Below are 22,182 nucleotides of genomic sequence, written 5' to 3' on the forward strand. Positions count from 1 at the left end.
GTGTAGTCTCTATTCTTTGCCTCCTATCAGTTCAGTGTCTATAATGGTCTGAAATATTTAGAAATTCCCAACGAGTTAAAAGAATGCCAGACTATATGACATTTCCTTGGACATTGACCCCAGTGGCATTTATCAACATTAAAGGCTCATTATGCCCCAGAAATGCTTTATTCTTATTTTTCTAAATGTTGTGCTGTTATAGCTTCCAAAACTTAACCATCTCTTTCATCTGTTGCATTTTGGCAATTAGTACATTTATAGTGATTTAGTATTTTGTATGGAAGTCAAAATACTACTTTGTTTACATTTTGCTGCTTTTATGACAAATAATTTCACATTTATTAAGCGTTATTTTCTTCAAGCGGCAGGCATCCAACACTCTCTAAAACCATTATTTAAATTCAATTTAAATTATAATAAAATTCATGTTTGCCCTTAATTGCCAAAGCAGTAAAACATGATTTGTTTCTGAGGAACAATGTGCCTTTAACAATAGATTTCCATGTGCATGTACCATAACTTTTCAAATATTGACAGATGAATTGGTGTCTTGTACGTAAAGATCATATAAAAATATGCCTTTTTGTAAAATTGTAATAATAATAATAATAATAATAATAATAATATAATAATAATAATTATAATGATAATAATAATGATGATAATAATAATAATAATAATAATAATAATAATAATAAAAATTGCGGGAACAAAATTGTGACTATGTCGGGAAAATACGCTACTATGAGTAATATTCTTTGTATTTAATCATGTAGTTTAACAGGGACTGGATTTTGATGATCAACGAGAGATTATTTTATGATAATTTTAACATTACTGACAAGACAAATGAGCTCTAATGCCTGTTATATAACAACCCATATCGTTTCTGATGTTATATATCATTTTAAAAGATCTGGCGTTTTTCTCGATGTACTAAAGACGCACCGTGTTGATTTATTTTTTGAGCATTGTCATTGGCTGGCATAAACCTCTATAAAATCAAAACACAGAAGATTTGAAATTGCACGATTATATAATCCTAGACTTTATCTCGGGTGGGAGTGGGTAAAGTTGTCTTCTTTAAACATATAGTTTCGAAAACAATGTTAGATTTGGATTTATGAATCTTGGCTAGTATCGAAAACAATGCTAGATATGGATTAAGGAAAATTGGTCCTACATGTACTCAGGGTCCTGATGTACTTAATGTATGTTTCTTATCGGGAGATCTTCTTAGAATTTGTGTAATTGTTCTCGTCTGATGAACAGACGATATCAAGCACTTATTCCACATGACGATAAGATAACCAAAACGTGAATAGATTTATGTTTTTAAACAACATGTTGTGCATTTATGTAATTAAATTGACATAAACATTACAGTAAAGATAAACCGGAATGCATAAAATATAAGTTAAGGTATATGCTTACCTTGCACGCCACTTAATATGAAAATGAATGTGAAGGATATTAACATAAATGCATTGCGAAACTGGAACCGGAATTCAAATGTTATGTCACAAGACTACGATAATTTATTTATTTATTTATTTATTTATATTATACTTAGAAGAAGTCACGTGTCATGCGTACTAAAACAGAAAAAAAAGTGTTATGTATGGTATTTCTATGCTTTAGATTGTATCTACAAGACTTTTAATATATCCTCCTCAAATGCATGGCGGATTTTGATGAAACTGTATTGCATTTCAAAAAAGAAGAAGCTAAAATCATTCTGACCGGTGTGATATAAAAATATAAACAAGGTAAGATGGCATATCCCTTGCATTAGGAAGACTCGGTCCTTGGTAGTCCTGCACAAAAATAGTTCTGGATCGCTGAACAATATGTCCACCAGAGTTGAAAATAGGAATCCTTTAAAACTCAACAAATCCAGGGTTCTAATAAAATTGATTTTAACGATCTTTGCACCGGTGATCTTTGAGTGGTACTGTAAAACTTAAAATTGTTAAAGTTTAACAAGATGATCACCAGGCCCCGTGTTCACTAAGAAAAGATCAGGGTCAAGATCAAGTGATTCTGATTTTCTTTTCTTTATTTTATATAACTAATATTGATCATATTTTGCTAGAATTAAATGGTACATATTCAAAATGTAAACAATTGCTGATTTGCAAAGAAACAAACCTATTTTGGGATAAAATTGATGAATATTAAAACAAATACAAAAATAATCGGATCAAAATAAGGATCAATTTTAGGATCAAGATCAATATTTGGATCAACTGTAAATTGTCCATATCTTGCAAAAATAACAATATATTTATTCTAAAATTTCATAAACATGCTATTTCAAGTCCTGTTTTATCATTTTAATATTAAATATTTAATCTATGAGGATAAACAATGGAGAATATTTGAGTTTTTAGATTTGATCCTGATCCTTAAATCTTTGTGAACACGGGGCCAGATCTTAAAACAGAAATAAGCTTTTATGACATATATCTCTTAAATGTTTGTCAAACTTTATTAAAAAGTTTGATAAAACTTTTCTAGAATGTCACTTGGCTTTTGATATGAAAAAAATCGTTTCGGACATCAACAAGACGACCACCAAAGCTAAAAGAATAAAGAAAATGTAAAGAACAAGTTTTCAAACAAATTTATGACATTACTCATGACTCACTTGAGCGATCCAAGACCCTCACGTCCCTCTAGCTCGTTTTTTTTTAAATTTATTTATTCATTTGAGTCAGCCTATAAGTGCTGTAAAACTTGTAACAAAACACACTCATTATCATTCTGTTCTCCGCGTGACTCGAAAGAATCATTTTGGGCGAATCGAAACCACATTGAAGAAAAAATAAAAATGCTGGCCATTGTGTTTATTCTTGTGGTCAAAAGTTGTTGTATACTTATCCTGTTCTTTTATGGTAACTACATGTATTATGTCCAAAGTACTTTTTTATATGAAGTTGTTTCATGATACTGGTAATTCTCACGAAACTGATAATTCTCACGAAACAGTAAAGTACTTTTTTATATATACAGTAGTTTCATGACGTGGTAATTCTCACGAAACTGATAATTCTTATGAAACAATTAAGTACTTTTTAATATACAGTAGTTTCCTTATGGTGATAATTCTCACGAAACCGATAATTCTCACGAAACAGTAAAATACTTTTTGCATATACAGTACTTTCCTAATGCTCATTATTCTCACGAAACTGATAATTCTCACGAATTTTACAGTAAAGAACTTTTTTATATACAGTAGTTTCCTGACGCTGATAATTCTCACAAAACAATGATGACGTTTTGAAAGTTGAGATTTCGGGAATACAAACACCTTAACACGGTTTTATTTTTCTTCCGTGGAAGAAAACAGCATACGGTTTTGCGTACAGGTTTCGCTTCAGAAAACCTGTTTTATCAGCGATATATACCGGTATGCAGTAAATGTCTTACAAACTTTGCGCGTGTGAAAATTATATTGCTCAATATTTACACAGACGTTTTTCTTTAACAAGTTTTCTTCGGATAATATTAGGTTATTTCAGCGAAATTAAGTGTGCCTATAGATATTGTGCTCTCTTGTTTTTGGTGGATTTTAGCGATACTTTATGCTGAAATACTTTTGTGAAGTTTTAAAATGACTCAGCCTGAATTATTGGGAAATATTTATTTTAAATACGTACTCTCCCAGCTAAGGTATGTTGTGTATTCATTGTTTTCCGGAAGTTAATGATGTATGTTTTCATTGATAAAATTAGTGTCGAGTCAGATAAGGGTCAGCTACCAGGTATTTATCTGTTAAGCAGAAATAATAACGAAAACAGAATACATGCTGACAGCCAGGACATACCCGTATATTGCACGAATACAGATGATCTATAAATACATTTTGATCGATTTAAAACACGAACACTGTTTAATCTATGTATCTTGTTATATGAAACTGTCATTTGAAGACAAATTTTAAATGTAGTAAAAAGAATGTTCTGAATATTAACTTAGTTTGGTATGCTCTAACGACCTTTTTTATGTTAATAAGATAGCTCGGTGTTCATCTTTTAGATATATTTACAAACGCGTACTAGTTCCGCCATTCATGTTCATAGCTTTAATCTTGGTATTACGTTTGAGTTAAAGTTGACTTTTTACCCGTAGTTATAATTAAATAGTTAAGCGGAATCCCTGTAAATGTTTTGTAATTTGGACCATCCCATGACCGAAACCAACAGATTATGCATTCTTTATTCATTATACCCAAGTCATGCTTCCTTTTTGTTTCATGGTTATAAAATAGCATGCTATTTTAGATTATTGCTTGGATTTCTTTTCTCCACTGATAGGTCACCCAATCTATGATAAAAGTATCTCATACACCATAAAACATATATCAGTTCATAAACTTCTCAATTACTTTGGCTTTATTTTATGATTTGATAGTTTTTGATGTGTCGACTTTTAGATTCCCTCGACCAAAAAGTGGCAATAAATTTTTTATCGACTATGTACAACATTTAGTACCATCCCATTGAATGGCGACTGTTCAGCTTGACTAACCTTACTATGCAGTATTTATTTTCTCGGATTACAAAAAATAACTTTAACAATGAACATTCCACAATAGGCGCAAGCAAAAACAACTTCTTCGTTTCAACGGTTTAAGGGTTTTAGAGTACCCGTTTTTGGAATCAAAATTTTGTTACCCAAACGGCACCCAGGGCTATTATTCAAATAACTCGGACTTAATCGGATAAAAGTTTTTCAACGTGGGTTCAAATTTAAAATTTTAAAAACAAAGGAAAAAAAAGTCCATTTCTTTAAAAATTTATTATAAAAAGTCTGAAATCATATAAATTTTAAAAAAAATACCCCCCCGATGTAGTTTTAGAAAAAAAAAAAATTTAGTTTAGAATTTTTGTATTTGGGTTTCACAGCCGTTTATAAGTATAAAATTTTTACTGTTTACTTTATTACTAAAATTTAATTTACTTTTAGGATATTTATTGGATAAATAGCAAAACTCCCCAGCATTTTTAAGACTATTTGTTACGAGAGCCTTACCCGAAGTTTGACGGAAAGTGTCCAACAGTTGCGATTGGTGCTTACGGGGATCGGACAACCTGGTTATGAGCTTGAAACAGCCCTACTGGCTATGTCAATAGATTATTCTGTCGTTCTTTTTTCTTCTTCTGTCGTTCTCAATAGATTATGAATCTTATAAATGTCTGATGAGAAATTTGGGTATGCTGTTGCGTATATCATGATTTAAGAATATTAAGAATATTGAGAAATGAGAATATTAAAAAAATCTGTTTATGATACATATTGTAATGTGACAGTCTCACGCCCCTTATTATCATCAAGGACATATTGTTCGAAACTTTAAAGTTTCTAACGGATCTTTATACTTAGAAATAAAAATGTAAAGTTCAGAGAGTGGCTTTCTGTTTGTCGACATGTAAAATAGTTCGTTTAAAACTGCACATCTTTTACATATTAACATACTTTTTACACTGGCAGGTTACAATTGCTGCAGGATAAATAAGAAGATAAAGGAGATCCTTCACCAGCGAAATTATTCTTAATTTTGTGAAAATTACACCAATCAAGTGCACTTTTTCTTCGAGATACTTGATTTTTTCCGGAGGATATTTGGTTTCATCGCAGTAGGTAATTATTTTAAACTATATTTTATCTAACTATAAATACCATCAAGTATCCCTCCGTAACGACGTATAGATATGAATTCTTCACAGAATTTGTATTTTCTTATCAGCTCTACAATATGTCTATGTGGTTGCTCGTAAAAGATTTGACTTGGCTCTGAGTTGGGCTGAGTACCGAAGCTTTCAGACTTTATGATTCAGTTGTAGTATTTATTTATGTCAAAACTCCAAGCATTACTTTTTATACGCCCGTTTAAAAAACCCAACTAAAAAGGGATCGCACTTGGTGGGCCAGTGGGCGGGCGGCGTCCAAGAAACATTCATGAACTAGAATATCTAGGTTCAATGCTATGGTCACACTTAGATCTTTAAGGAACACACTTGTCCGTAGCAAAACGTGTACGTAGATTTGCACAAATGTTCACCATTGTAAGGTGGTGTGTGCACAGAAAATTTACCCCCCCCCCCCTTGGTGAAGATGAAGGTTAAACAAAGAGGTCAAAGTTCAGATAAAAAAACAAATTGAGAGCGGAATATATATACGATCATGAGTTAGAGTATCATCAACATAATTCAGGTCAATATATGCAATAAAGATTATCAAAAATAAATATTTTTTTCCAAAGAACACCTTGTATGAAAGAAGCTTAGAATGACTTAACTTAGATTTTCTTCGTCATGAGACAAGTGTTGCGCATATGAAACAGGTCTCAAAGTCAAAGAGGAAAACACTTGTCCATATTGGACCTTGCACATATCTATAGGGACTGTTATATAACTTTGTACAAATGTTCAACACTGTTAGACATACGTATTGTATGCTTGCGGGAGATCTTTGCTTGTGTTATTTTTTGTATACTTCAAATGACAAGAGGGTGGGGGTTCTTTTAAGGTAAATGATTCAAATCCATTAACACAAATATTGCTCCATTTTTTTCCGGGCGCCTTATCTTTTTATCTATAAAAGTTGAATTAATTACAATGTGTTTTCGTTTGCTTTAAGCATAGTGTATATGTTACCTGTTAAACTTAAGTTCTCTCATGTTTTGTTTAAAATACAATGATTCTCTCATTTTCAAAAGCATTTTATACGGACAAGTAAATGAATACATGTTTTAAAATTGTGTTAACATGAGACGCTCGAATTTAAACTGGACGAAGTACCAGTTTATTTCTTGCATTCCTGCAGTCCTGTATTCGCCCGACGTAACCATGAATAAATGAATAAAGTTATGTTCTGTTCTTCATTAAAGTGCATTGTCATAATTTGCAAGTCATCTTGCAGTTTATGTCAACGCATGCGCAATAACGCCTGGGGTTATAATGTCTTGTTTATTTGACAGCCTGCTCATATTTAGTTTTTCATTCAGCAGTAGTTGCACAAAATTGATGAATGAATGTTTCATTCATATTAAGCCGTCACTATTTTTTGCATTTTAACGCGATATAAAAATCTTTCACATTTTGTTTTATCATGAATATAGGTCATGACCTTATTACAATATTATAAAAATAACGTGCATCATATTTCTTGTTTTATTGGATTATACATGTATTATTTATTCACACTTATAATCGAATTATTTATTTACTATAAGCCATGTCCCTGGTGCGTGTAAATGTATATAAATGTGTATATAATTAGTTGCAAAACAGTACATGTCACCGAAAAAAAACACTGACGTTCACAGTACTAAATCTAGCAATTTTCTGAGCCTTTTCTGAGTGTTTTCTCACGCGACAGACAATATTTCGGTAAAACAACTTTACAATGACTTGTCACATTATATACAAAACATTAACACCAAAATATGCACAATCACGCAAGCTAAATTATGATTGTATTATACATAAACGCCTAATTTGAATAAACTGTACATATTTACTGTCTGTCCACGAACCGTATTTCTTTCTTACGTAGTATAAAATTTTACTTTTGAAAACGCCGTTTTACACTATTTTGACATTTGGTGATAATTTGACAAATTAGTCTCCTTTAAATATGAAATATCTTTTTAGAGATTTATTAAAGAAAAGCGATATAAAGTTAAAAACCTCATTTACACTTTTTTGGGTTTTACGTCACATCGACACAGTATAGGTCATATCGCGACGTCCAAAGGGTTGTTACTGTGGAGAAGACTCGGATGCCTTCGTGCATTATCTTAAGGCACAAAAAGGGCCCCGAGTAAGACCACCTAAACGTTCTAAGCTATAATTCTGGATAGTTTTCCGAGCATGAAATAATCCAAAGTCCCTGTCTGGATTCGAACCCACAGCGGTGAGGGGCAAGTGGTTTGAAGTCAATGACCTTAACCACTCGGTCACGGACGCCCCTTATTCATGTTATGTAAAATGGTAGCTAACGTGGAATAGTGTCATGTAGCATGACATATCGTGGATTAAAAAAATGAATAAATAAATAAATAAATAAAACTTTCATTTGACAAAAAAAGAAAGAATATTTTTTACGTTTTTAAACATATGCAAGTGTATCTGCATATTTTAGTCTGACATTACGAAGATTATGTACAACTGCTGTGTTTTCATCCAGGCTTCTGGTTAAAATTTTTGTGCACTATAACTTTTTTCTGAAGGGATCTACTTCAAATTTCAAATTATTTTTTCTTATCATCACTCACATCATATGTTGCAAGGTTCATAATTTTGGCATTAATATTTCCAGAATAAATCCACAGGCACGAGTATCGGACCTGGGATGAAAAAATATGACCAGATTGATAATAAAACCTGTGTTCATCTTAAAAGTGTCAAAAACCAAAAAAAAAAAAAAAATGTAAATAATGACCCCCTTTAAAATATACTATAAGAGAGGGCCGGAAACTCCAGATTCGAGCCTACGAGCAAGGGATTCATTTCCCGAGCCGTTGTGAAAACAATTGACCAGACAATTAAAAAAGACTTTTATCACTATTTCACGTTTGTATTAAGCTTCCAAATGAGACCGACCCCAAGTCAGTCTCTAGCCCTTCCCGTTCATGAAATATCTATCGGGAAACGAGCGAATTCGTGCTAAAAATCCTTGGTAGACAGAATTGCGGCACAACGATTCGGTACGTAAACATAGACTAATACATGTTTGTCAGCTGAGTACGGGTCAAAATCACTTGAATTTACTAAATAATATTACTAAATACATTAAGTTGGACCACTCACAAGCGTCAGTAGCACCTGATACACACGAGATTCGAGTTTCAAACATTTACACGGTCTTTCAATCGCTTTCTACGCCATTATGCATCCTTGTGTGAAACGTTTGCGGTTTCGTTGCTATTGGCCAATCAGAAGACTCGTTACAAAATATCGAACAGCTGATTGACAATGGCGTTGAAAGGAATCTAAATACCGTGGAAAGGTTTGAAATTCGAATTTTACGTGTATCAGATGCTACTGACGGGTGTGTGTGGTCCAACTTAATGTATTTAGTAATATTATTTAGTAAATTCAAGTGATTTTGACCCGTACTCAGCTGACAAACATGTATTAGTCTATGTTTACGTACCGAATCGTTGTGCCGCAATTCTGTCTACCAAGGATTTTTAGCACGAATTCGCTCGTTTCCCGATAGATATTTCATGAACGGGAAGGGCTAGAGACTTGGGGTCGGTCTCATTTGGAAGCTTAATACAAACGTGAAATAGTGATAAAAGTCTTTTTTAATTGTCTGGCCAATTGTTTTCACAACGGCTCGGGAAATGAATCCCTTGCTCGTAGGCTCGAATCTGGAGTTTCCGGCCTTCTCTTAACTTATAGTATATTTTAAAGGGGGTCATTTTTTACAATTTTTTTTTTTTTTTGGTTTTTGACACTTTTAAGATGAACACAGGTTTTATTTCAATCTGGTCATATATTTTCATCCCAGGTCCGATACTCGTGCCTTTCCAGAATAAATCCCTTAAACATAGTATTTTCCTGAAAATTGTTATTATTTTACACTTCTTCATTTCTTAAGAGATTTATTTTAAAGGCACTTTGTACCTCAGAAATGAAGCTTATATTCTTCTATATAAAGTCTTTATTTACTGAGGCTACACATTTGGTTTCCCAATCTTTCATGTGGGCCTCAATAATGACTGGAGCCTGTTGGGTGCTAATCACTAGGGTAGTAAAATAGCAAAAAGTGGTATTTTGACTTTGATACAAAATACTGAATCTCTTAAACTATACTTTATTGCCAAAATGCTTTAACAGTAAAAATGAGTCAGCCATATGTATATGACAGACGAGTACTCTTTTCGAAACTCTAAAAGGATAACAAAATAAAAAAGCTTTTGAAAATATAGAAAATGTGTGTCTTTATTGAGTTGAGTCTTTAAACGGTTAATGTGCTGTCTCTATTTACAGCTGTTGAAAATGTTTTGCATTTGTTTTAAATAAATGGACTTAAATTCCATACTTCTTTTCAGTGCATATAAGAGTTGATACGGTCCAGATAATTATTGGAAATGAAGTGTTTGTTTTACGATATGAAATATAAATGTATTCATTGTTCTATTTAAGATATAATTTACGATTATTTGCCATGTTTGCTTTATAGGTGAATGAATATTGATTCATTATTATGAACAGAACATTTTCGGACTTGAACTGGCTCCTCGTCCACAAAAATAATGATTACAATACATCATCAAAACGCAAAGTAAGCAGATCTTACATGTACAATAATAAAGAGGGAAACAAAATGAAGAGACACTGCATATGTATTACAGATACATATATATCACAAAATAAAAAAGTTACATTAGAGAGAGATCTAGTTTAGTCTTAAATTTAATGAAGAACTTTCATTTATAAGGTGAAATTGATAATAATTCAGACAATAAGATCGTATAATCTAAATGTGAGACATATTTTTGAAATATCTTCTCAAGCACATCTCACAGGGGCATCCGTGGCCGGGTGATTAAGGTCACCAACTTTAAATTACTTGCTGTTGGTTCGAGTCCCGTCATGGTCTTTGCATTCGTTCATGTGAGGACACTATCTAGCTCGATAATGGAAAGTCGGTGGTACTACTTAGGTGACCGCTCGTTCTTGAAAAAAATGAACTATGCACGAAGGGGCTGAGGTCTTCCTTCACCAGGATAACCGGAAAGTCACCGTATGACCTTTACAGTATTGGTGTGACATAAAATCAAACAAATTGTCGCACACACTTCAGAATGAGACTGTGTGATATTTGATTAAAGATTGGACAGTAGCAAGTTATGAAATAAAATTTGACGATCTCCCCATTTCACAAAAATATGCTTATTTTATCGCTATGACAGACATGTTCATTTATAATAAAGTATAATGTGCGTTTCCACATCTGCTGTCTGACAGATATATGAGTTAAAGTTCAAGAAATATCTTATCTTTTGACAAATGTGTTTCAGTGTTTACAGTAGATTTATGACACCTTTTAGTCAGTAAAGGTACGTTTTTGTGATAATGGGTCATTTTCTGCGCGTTAAGTTCACATGACTTTTAGTACTGTTTTATGCATGTTGTTTTACTTAAACTAACGGACACTTTTTTGTGATTTTGGAACTTTTGGTAAATATTTTTTTATTATTATTTGATGTAAATTTTGGTTGTTTGCTGTATGATGCTGTTTATTTTATTTCTCCTAAGACTCAGTGTAACATTATTTTTTACTAATAAATATCACCAGGGTAAAAATAAATATATAAGACAAAATAAAAAAGAAATCTGAATGACTTTTCGTTTAAAATTGTAGCATTTATTCAAATATATTCACTACATGCTCCTATACGCCTCAACAGAATAAAATGCAGTAATATTTTATGCGTCGAATTTCAGCCTCCCGAATCTAGTTCGAGTGGGAATTTTAAATGGCTGGAACTGATAAGGGTTATCATGTATTCTCACATTGCAGTGCTTGTTGTTGAATATCGTCTGCATAGAATGATCAGAACTTCTATTTTTATACATCATCAGTCTTCACTCCACAAATCCTGATGAGAAATCCATTTGCTAGGGAAAATCCGTTCACCATTCATGTGGCTATCCTCTTTGTTAATATAATGCTGAATATTGGAAATATGAACCCGTTAAGTCTGAGACGACAGCGACCTGATCGATATGTTTATACCCAACCCACGCAATCCCAGCATTCATTGATCTTTTTGCCAGCTTCATTGCGGAGGATAGTTCTTAATTCCTTAGAGACATGAACTTTTTATTATAGCAGTGTATTTAATAAGATATGCTAAATACAAGCCGTGCAATATTAAATATAATATGCTTTATAACATTATGACGTCAAACAATCCCTGTTAAACATTTTAAACAGTATTATCGTTTTTATAGCTAAACTGCTCGTATGTGTTTTGAAGGGCCGCGGCCGTCCGCCGTCTACATTAAAAATGTAAGTCTTCGGGACCGTATCAGCTACATTCTTGCACAAAACGTGAATCATTAAAACATTTTTATTCTTATCTGTCTTAATGGATGAAGGGCTTAAATGGCATCGTTTTGCCTCGGTGCTTGTTTTCAAAAAAGATGAAATAGATGTCAAAATTAAAATTTCAAAAGTTCATGACCTACAGTTCTAACATTTGGCATGCAGCGTCATTTAGTGGTCGACAGAGAAGTTTGAATTCCTGGTCTTGTCACACAATGACCTTCGTCTGCATTACAGAAATCATGTCCTTCTCTAGCAATAGTTCTCAATAGTGACTAGGGCCATATTATCTATTATCTATGAACGGTCAGTTTAAAATAGAAAAGTACAAATTGTATGTTTCTGTTTAACAAATTTATATGTAACGTAAACTGTAAGAAATGATTGTTTTTTCTTCACAAATTTTTTTTTGAGGTCACACATCAAGAATAACATCATCAAATGATATTTACAAATTTTAGTTGGTCAAAAGTAAAGTTGCTTTTCTCAAAGAAATAAACGTGCAGCTGATGATAATGTCCTTTCATTTTTAAAAATCATTCCTTTGATGTACTTAAAACAAACAGGTTTCTAACGTATCTCAGTCTCTTTTGACTACTAATAAGAGATAATATAAAACTCGAACACATTGTCACTTTTGAGAGGCAGACATATTGACTGTTTAGACCACCGTTTCTGTTCTTTCTGAAGTAAGTCTTAAAGCGGGTTTTCTTGTTTGTTTCTTTGTGTGTGCGTGAGAAAGAACTATCCTTTTAAGTGCGTATCGACTAAAAGTATTAGCAAGGATAGTGAATGGCTAAGCTTTCATTCATGAAAAATTCGCTTATCATGCAAGTAAGTTGTACTGGATTTATAACGAGAAAAATGGTAATATTATCACTCGGATATTAGATGTCTGGTACGATTAACATTTTGTTGGTGTGTTAAACGAAAATTTGATAAAACGTGAGACAGGTGAATCTAATTATTTGTTTTTTTTATGTGTAAAATCTACATTAGTAGGGACGTGTTTTGAAAAACTGGTGAAAGATATCTTTCATTCAGATACTGAAAATCAGCCATTTTATTACACTATCGACAAATTACATGTAGTTTGAACGTAATTTTCATGTGACCTCGAATGTGATATCTTTAAAATTTTCTCAAGATTTTGAAAGGATTGGCATTATATGAATTGAGGAATATATGCGCGGATGTGTAGATGTAATGAATTATTATGGATGAGTTATTGTGGATGCCTTATTGTAGATGCGTTATTGTGTATGTGTTGTTGTAGATGTGTTATTGTGTATGTGTTGTTGTAGATGTATTATTGAGTATGTGTTGTTCAGGATGGGTTATTTTGGATGTGTTGTTGTAGATGTGTTATTGTGAATGTGTTGTTCATCTATATATAGTAATAGTCATACGTTATTGTGGATGCGTTGTTGTGAATGCGTTTGTTTTAGAGCGTTATTGTGAATGAGTTGTTGTGGATGCGCTGTTGTGAAAGCGTTGTTGTGAAACGTATTTGTGGATACGTTGTTGTGGATGTGTTGTTTGGAATGCATTGTTGTGGATGCGTTGTTATGAATGTGGTGGTGTGTATGCGTTGTTGTGAATGCGTTATTGTGGATGCGCTGTTGTGAATGCGTTGTTGTTGATCGTTATTGTGGATACGTTGTTGTGGATGTGTTGTTGTGAATGCATTGTTGTGGATGCGTAATTGTGGATATGTTAATTGTGGATGCGTTGTTATGGATGCGTTGTTGTGAATGTGTTGTTACGAATGCGTTATTATGGATGTGTTAATGTGTATATGTTATTGTGTATGCAATGGATGCCTGTTTACTTTATATACTATTTTAGCACGAAGAATCTGGTCTAAATTAATTTATAAGATATTAAATAAGTTGATAGCTATCAACTGATTTTTACCATTATATTGTACACGTATTTAACTTTATACTTACCTTAACTATGCTTATTTTCTATGCAATATTTCCGTTGCACATTTTTGTTGTTATTTTCATATCAAGAATCTTAAAGATGTGTTAATATGTTGAAATCAATCACTTGATTTAAGGGAAACATACGAGAAATGGAATATGAATATGAAACAACATATTTTATATTAAGTTGTATTTAAAACTACATACTGCATATAAAATGCTGAAATGTTTCACGAAACAGACCTATATAATCACGGTTTATGTGTCCGCTGCTCACCAATCTTGATGTAGTATTATATATCTTCATTTTCTGTGATTTATTTTTGTACACGAGTATATTTAATTCCCAGTGGGCCAATAATCGAAGTCGCCCTTCTGTTTCTGACTCAGTAAAATTGGCACAGATTCTCTCAATGTTTTGATAAAAGGTATTCTAAATATTTTTTCAATACATAATTATGATGTTCCGCTCAAGTCGGGCTAGTTTTTTTTAACTAATCGGGTTATTCGAAACTTTCTGAGTAGCAATTCTACATTTTTAAAAAGATGGTACACTAGAGTAAACTCAAAATAAAACTAATCCATTTTGTGTTTTAATTAATTAATTTCACTTCAGACTTGTTTTCGATGTTATTATCAGTCAAAATTGGCAATAGACATGTATTTTTTTAAATTACTGCGTGATCAAGTGTATAAATTGTGTTTGAAGTTTCCGTGTTACTTTGTGCCTGATTATTTAACAGCTTAGAAACGGGGAAAAAACAAGTGTGTAAATTCGTGCTTTAAAGTGTGTTTATATAAAAACAATAATATTTATGTGTTTGTTTTCATAATAAATATTATAGGGAACATTCTTCATCTCACTAGGCGACAGTAATTGAGCCGCGTCACGACAAAACCAACATAATGGGTTTGCGACCAGCATGGATCCAGACCAGCCTGCGCATCCGCGCAGTCTGATCAGGATCCATGCTGTTCGCTATCAGTTTCTCTACTTGTTATAGGGTTTGTAAACGAACAGCATGGATCCTGATCAGACTGCGCGGATACGCAGGCTGGTCTGGATCCATGCTGGTCGCAAACCCATTATGTTGGTTTTGTCGTGACGCGGCTCAATTTATTTTTGCAATATATTTAACCATTTATAAACGTCGTGGCAGGGACGTTCTCGTAGCAAAAGAAGATATTTCGTGCCTTTTAATAAAGACATTAGTGAATGTTAATTCGCCGCGAACATACTCGGTTGTCAATACATGCATTTATTGCAAACCTTTGTTAATTTCGCTTTATTAATTAGACAATGTGTTACATTACATAAAATGGGTCAGTCTGCTTCACAGCAGCTTTCCGAATTAGTAATTAATTTAGCCTGAAGCCATTCCGACCGGAAGTGGATAAACCAATGTTATCAGAGACCCAATCTCACCAATCTGTCTATTATTCTATTAGTTTTCATTATATAGCATATGAGTGTTGATTTATAGAAAATCGAAATGGATAATTATGTCTATGCTTAACAGCAAAATTAACTGTGCATTTTTGGTGTTACGTTAAAGTGACAGCGCAAATTGTAAGTTCAGTTCACGTTATATTTTAATTTTAAAATATAAAATAAGTTGTTACTTCAACAAACATCTATTATACTGTTAGCAAGTATTTTTTTATTTCAAAGTTGTACAAATATCGTCGATCGGACGATCGTACTTATATACATTTTTGTATATTGAATGCTTCACTGATCCGTTATAGCCTGTAATGAAATATCAAAAATAAAATATGTATCTTTAAAGGCACATTATATCTCAGAAATTGGTAATATTTTAATTCAATCATGTGATGAATTATGACCTAAAAATAGATTTGGAGCATGTTAGAGGTTATAAAACTGAAGAATTAACGCTTAACGTGCAAAAAATGTGCCATAAAGGTAGCGAAATGAAAATAAAGTAGTATTTTGACTTCTGTATACAAAATACTAAATCACAATAATTATACCAATTGCAAAAAAGGGACAAAGAAGAAAAAGTGAGGAATGAGATGAGTAACATTTTGAAAACTGTGAAAAGATATCAAAAATAAAATAAGATTTCGAGAAATAAAAATGATTGCATTTCGGAACAATAAAATTGGGCCGTTTTAGAGCTACAATGCAGAATGAAATTTTAATATTTAATTTCCCGTACACAGCTGCTTTTCAGTGTGATTTAGAAAGTCATGGATAATTTTTTTACAAAGACATAGTAACTGTAATGTGCACAAATACATTTCATTGATGTTTTCATTTTTTTAGTATAGATAGTATAGAAAACGAAGCGGTAGATAATTTACAGGCTTGATTACAATTCAGGAGGGCTTTTGTTTTAATGTATATAGTTTATGACACGCTGATTGCTGTAATATTGGAATAGAGTGAAATGAATGCCTATGTGTCGAACCTATTCTTTTAGGTTATTCTCAAATTGAAACGCAACTAAATTCAACGACAATAACTGATATCATTTTGCGAAAAAGAAAGTATTTAAAAACTGCTAACAATAAAAAAAAACTTTGTTGTAGTAACAACTACAGAAGCCTCTGAAAACTATTTGAACATAAATTCAACATTAACCAGATACGAGGTAACATTCCATTGAAATGGCCCATTAATAATAATTGATTATAGGCTGCACGAAATCACGTGTACGAACAGAATCAACACGCGGGAAAGTAATTATCACCCACCTTTCAGGATAATATTTTTCCTTCATCTGACTCAGCTTAAAATTCATAGAATTCTTCAAAGAGAAGACGTGTGAAACAAAAATACGGAGGTGTATTTATGGAAAATAGGTGTTTTTTTTTCGTGTTCATAATTTCGTTTTATTTCTGTTGTTATGAAGTTGTCAATCAACTCATTATTTTTAGATATTTTACAATATTTCTTTTCTTTTTAATTCAGCTCAGCCTGGCCCTTTTTATCTCCGTTTTTTCCTTGTGACTTCTCAGCCCCGTTTTGGGTATATCTCAGCTGAATGTTTATGGTATTTCAACCATGTTTTCGTTCATTTTTCAGGCCTAACTTTGCCTTGTTTAGTGCATACCTCAGGGTCTCTGTAGTCCTGTTAGATTTTCGTCTCGTATTTTTTTCTGATGGTTTATACGAATGATTTAGGTTGTTGACTTCGTACCATTTTCCCGTGAGGGAATTTGAGCAAGCTATCCAGCTGGCTTTCCAAAGATCTGTGGTTCTAATTAGGTGCCCGCTCGTGCCTGAAATAATGCACGGAGGGGGACAGAAGTCTTCCTCCACCACTAAAGCAGGAAAGTCGCTATATGACCCTAATGATAGCGATGTGAATTATCCCAACCAAAAAAAACAAACAAACAAACGAAAAAAAAAAACGGTCCGGTATACATCTCAGCCTCTTTTTAATATATATATATATGTGTAGTTATATAATACTTTAGTGTCTTTTACGTACTTTATATGCAATGACATTGTTGAAAGTTTCCAGATATCGTGCCTGTTGGGGTCCGTTGAAGCATATTTATGTCACATCTTAGAATGTAAGACTTGGGTGCGTTAATTAGTTCTTATTAAACCTATATACTGATGATTTTGGGATATTGAATTTCTCTACATTAACTATATCATTTAAAAAAAAATCGAGAAAAACTTTGCATATCCAAAGTCTCTGCCATTTTTGCAAGCATTTTCATCAAGACCATACCAAGTGAAGTCTGTCAGTTTAAATAAACATAGCTGTGCCCAAACTTCGTCCTTGACCAAGATCACGTGACATCATGTAATAATCATGCCATGAATAAAATTATATAGCCAAATACGGAATCTACGGAAGCCAAGAGTTACCATCTTCGCTGTTACAATTATTAAAATATGGTCCTTGAAATGATACAGAGTATATGTAAACAGTTGGTAGCCTCATCACATAACAAATCTATTCTCGCACTGATGAGGTCATAAATTTTGTTTCAGAAGGAACGTTTTATACGTATAATAAATGTCACCATTCACACGACATGAAAGCTTCACGTAAATTATCTTATTGCGTTATCAACACAATCACTCAAATGGTTGGAAAACAATCGTACCGCAATTTGCCTTTGAAAAATCATTTTTCTTTGACGATAAATATATATATAACTTTGTATCCATCTTTTAAAGCTGCGAAATTATGCACAAAATAAGCTACAAATGACATAATTGTATATGATATTACGTCTTCGTTATCACTCAGCTTTATTTAAACCAACACAATCCTTAATGTATGCGGTTATCATTTTCTACTTTCAGATTGGATCATAGATTCATAGAGACGTATTTGTCAACAGCAGACTTTTAACGAGTTAAATAACAACCTGATCAAAGATGTCTTTTGAAGAACCGAAAGCTCCTATAGTCCGTATCAGGAAAAAAAGAACGAAGAAAAAGTCCAAGGACAACGACATTGTACATCTGCCGGTGAGATTTACTCCATATATAGATCTTTTTATGAAGCGACCTGTTGCTATGCAAAACCAACTGTAGGTAGTACTTTCTCGCGCTTGCGAAGGATTAAGTATATGTATGTCGGTTTGAATAGTGTGAAAGCGCAGAATAAGTGACAGTTCTTGACACAAATGTTTTCACTTTTTAGACTTGACTTAAATTACGTTCATGTATATTTTTTGATCAATAAAGTCCCTGATTTGGGAACAATTTCTTGTCTACCATTGCACTGGTGCTTTGTTATGTTCAGTGGGACTATTTCTTTGTCTATAGTAACACACTGATGTTACCAAGAAATTATATATAATTTGAAGATTAATACATTGAATATTATAAAATATCTTCTTAACTGAAAATTTAGTTATTCAAAAGGTCATGTGAGGGATATTGGATTTACTTAAATGGCTGCAGTAATATATATTACAGAGCTTGCTAATTAAACAAGATCAAGTATATCTGAAGAGGACATCAGCTGTTCAAATGTTAGGGTTTCTCCTGTAAGAGAAAGAAATAAAGTTGTTTCTCTCAGTATTGGAGTAACAGTTATGAATATAATGAAATTCATCACCAAGCTCATGACTAAGTACAAAGTGTGCATACTCGTTCATTCCTTTCTTAACCATAGTATATTTAAGATTCTATAGGAAATTTAAAGTTGCGTGTTCTGAATTATGCTCTGTTAAATACCATGAAAAGACTGTTAATGTTAAATAAGGAAGGCTACAGAGAGAATATAGAAAAAGTGATATGGCTTAGGGGTATGTAATGTATATTATCCCATAATGGAGTGGGGGATAGGGGAGAGGCGGACTTATCTAATTACCGATCTTGTCATTCATTATTTATTGAAAATAAATTCTTTGTAACAAATTTTCAAATTTGTTTCAGGTTCGAGCGTCTCAGCAGGGCCGATATTCCAGTCTAACAACACCGCCAAATCCGCAGACGAAAGGTCGAGAATGTTGCCGCCAAATTTTTGCGTGTTGCATGAAAATACCCGTATGTAGAATGATCTGTTTCCGGTGTATATTACCGAAATGCTACAGCGGTGAAGGAAGTGACGACGAAGAAACAAATATAAAAGATGAAGGTTATCATAGCCAAAATAGGCGGAGTTCGGAAATAATTCCAAACCCAGAGGGCGGTGCTCATGGTGGTATGGACCCACAAAGTGTTGAAATGACCGAAATCAAAAGTGAAACAGTAACTTTAATACCGCCTCCGCGAACTAAGATAAATGATTATAGAAAGGATCCATGTAAATCCGAAAAAGCAAATGACAACATAAAAGACGAAGTAACTTATATTGAAGTTGAAAGTGTATCTTTGACAGGCAGTGTAAATGCAGATCATAACATTCCAGACAATGACTCTCTAGTAGATGATTCAAAAACGTTTAAACTCGAAGCAACAGAAATGGGTTACGAAGAACCGGTTCACGTGGGTGTACCTGAGTTTACTAATTTAAAATCACTTGCTGCGGAGGATTGTTCAGAATATGTTGACTGTGACAAACCGGATAATTCTGAGTCACAAGTTTATGTAAATGACAGTGTGTTAGGTATACATGGGGACTCTGGTGAAAAGAATAGTCCACATTTAGAAAGACATTACATAAATATAGCCCCAAGTGGTGTACAGGAAGAAATGCATTCCGAAGAACAAGTGGAAATTTGCAAACCGCATGAATATGTAAATTTACCGTCGTTTGAATCAACAGAGATTGGAGTAAATAAAGATGAGAACGGTTATAAAGTTGAAGTATCAAACACTGAAAAAGAAACGGAAATAGGAAACTTATTGGAAGAGGTTGTGAATGAAATCAAGTTTGGTAAGAAAGATATAGATGATAAAATACTGAACACTGGAACTGAAGAGCGTGACGAAGTTAAACAAAACGAGTTGAATGTTAAAGATACTATACACCATGATAAAGATTTTGTGATAGAAAATAGTGATGGTGAAAAGTTGTTAGATAAAAAGAAAACTAAAGTGCATAAAACTGCAAAAGCAAGTAATGATACAGCAGATGATAGTTCCGATAATGAAGGATCTGGTGACCAGACAAAACTGATATGAATAATTTTAACAAACATTTTACAGCCTAGATTCCGTCGCATGATTTATAATATAAAGTAAATACCATTCGTAATCAACAGTATAGAGTAATGTGTTAGATATTTTAGATCGTAAAGTAAGATAAGACTTCAATTTACATAACCTTAATAGTCAATCATGGCCTTTAAATTCAAAGTCAAATAATTTTAACCCTGACCACGTTAGATATCTTAAATGGACTAGTCCGTCTTAAAATCAGACTAAAGCCATTTATCTATTTAGGGAAAATTTTAAAATACATTTTTTGTATATACATGTACTTACTAAATAACGAACAGCGCAGACCATGATCACACTAGGATGTGCCGGTAAACATTGGTCTGCATTAAGCGCATGCGTAGAATTTTTGCCGCTGGCAGGCTTAGAGAAACTCATTTTAGAGATTGATGTTTACAGATTACAAAGTTGGTTTTCTTGTTGTTGTTTTTGTTTGTTATGTTTTAATTTCTGAAACTGTATGGGAAGTTCACTATTCTATATTGACAATTTGTTGCGCCACCGTAAAAAGGGTGAAAGTACAGTGCCTAGAGGCTGAGTAACATCTAAGTGTTATGTATTCATATAATATCATCATTTTATTGTACAAGGGAAGTAACTCGAAAAACTGTCCTGATATTTTAGTAAACGGATACATGTAAAATACACAGATTTTGTCAAGTTTGCTGAAACAGGTATATTTGTATGATGATGATTTATTATTATGATTTTTAATTGAAATACTAAATTGATATATACATTTACATATTTTGCATAAACAATAGATAAGTATAATTATAATATTCATAAAACATTACAAATTTAATATCAGAAAGAAATTAACATTTTTATACATAAAATACATAAAAAAGCTATATAAATTTTATTTTTGAAAATTACTGTCAATAAATGAATGTTAATAAACGTTGTAAAACCGGACATATCTGCGTCTTTTTTTCCTTGGTCTAAACACTAATTCCATCAGGATTCCATCAGGTGTGGAAGATATAAGCTAGCTTGCGGAACTTTGGTGGTTCTTTTCAGCTGCCCGCTCCACCAGTAAAGCCAGGGACCATTTAACTTTCAAGAATGACTCACACACCCTAGTGTCCCTTCCTCGTCGTCCCTGTCTACTCTGTATGGCCACGTCCCTCGGCTTCAGTCAGAACATCGGCAGCTGGACAGTAGAATACGGGATAAGCGTATCTCCAACTCTATTAGAACTGATAGTTTGACCTGTAGGATTTGCTCTCCATGTACTAAACAAAGCTCGGATCTTAACCAGTAAGTCAGTCAGTCAGTCAGAGAGTCAGTCAGTGTCCTCAGTGTAACAAAGTTCGACCAAGCTTTACATATTCTGCCGATGTCCTGTGCTTCTCAACAAAGTCTGAGGAAATGAGAGAGTCTTATAAATCCTTGAAATAAACCATTGAAATATACCTCTGACAGCCCCGTACGTCCCTTTTATAAAAATGATATTACTTTGTGGAAAAATGTACCTGTAATTTCGCATTTTTCTATGGTGGAAAGTAATAAAACTTCAGTAATATTTTTTTTTCTCATTTGCATGTAATTGAAAAGCGATAGTAACAA

General features: G+C 33.0%; 1 protein-coding gene across 6 annotated transcripts; it reads left to right on the top strand.

The window, feature by feature from the left end:
* The first annotated feature begins 1,664 nt into the window (after positions 1-1,664).
* On the top strand, positions 1,665-21,528 carry LOC132737023 (uncharacterized). 6 transcript variants are annotated; one of them, XM_060724251.1, is made up of 4 exons: positions 1,665-1,769; positions 5,500-5,649; positions 18,301-18,468; positions 19,384-21,528. In XM_060724251.1, exons 3-4 carry the CDS (start codon positions 18,376-18,378, stop codon positions 20,572-20,574), a joined length of 1,284 nt encoding a protein of 427 aa, XP_060580234.1. In that variant the 5' UTR covers positions 1,665-1,769; positions 5,500-5,649; positions 18,301-18,375; the 3' UTR covers positions 20,575-21,528. The 6 variants fall into 6 exon arrangements, with proteins under 6 accessions (XP_060580234.1, XP_060580233.1, XP_060580232.1 ...); XM_060724250.1 differs by lacking the exon at positions 1,665-1,769 and adding an exon at positions 3,325-3,415; XM_060724249.1 differs by lacking the exon at positions 1,665-1,769 and adding an exon at positions 3,327-3,678.
* Positions 21,529-22,182: the final 654 nt, after the last annotated feature.

This window comes from Ruditapes philippinarum, unplaced genomic scaffold, assembly GCF_026571515.1.
Source record: "Ruditapes philippinarum isolate M1 unplaced genomic scaffold, ASM2657151v2 ctg1175_1_1_1_1, whole genome shotgun sequence".
Taxonomy (NCBI): Eukaryota; Metazoa; Mollusca; class Bivalvia; order Venerida; family Veneridae; genus Ruditapes; species Ruditapes philippinarum.

What these genes read in the sequence shown, in the direction of transcription:
- LOC132737023 (XM_060724251.1), top strand. Translation starts at nt 18,376, where the DNA reads ATGTCTTTTGAAGAACCGAAAGCTCCTATAGTCCGTATCAGGAAAAAA. An exon ending in ACGACATTGTACATCTGCCG is followed by an intron (nt 18,469 to 19,383) that starts GTGAGATTTACT and finishes AATTTGTTTCAG; the next exon opens with GTTCGAGCGTCTCAGCAGGG.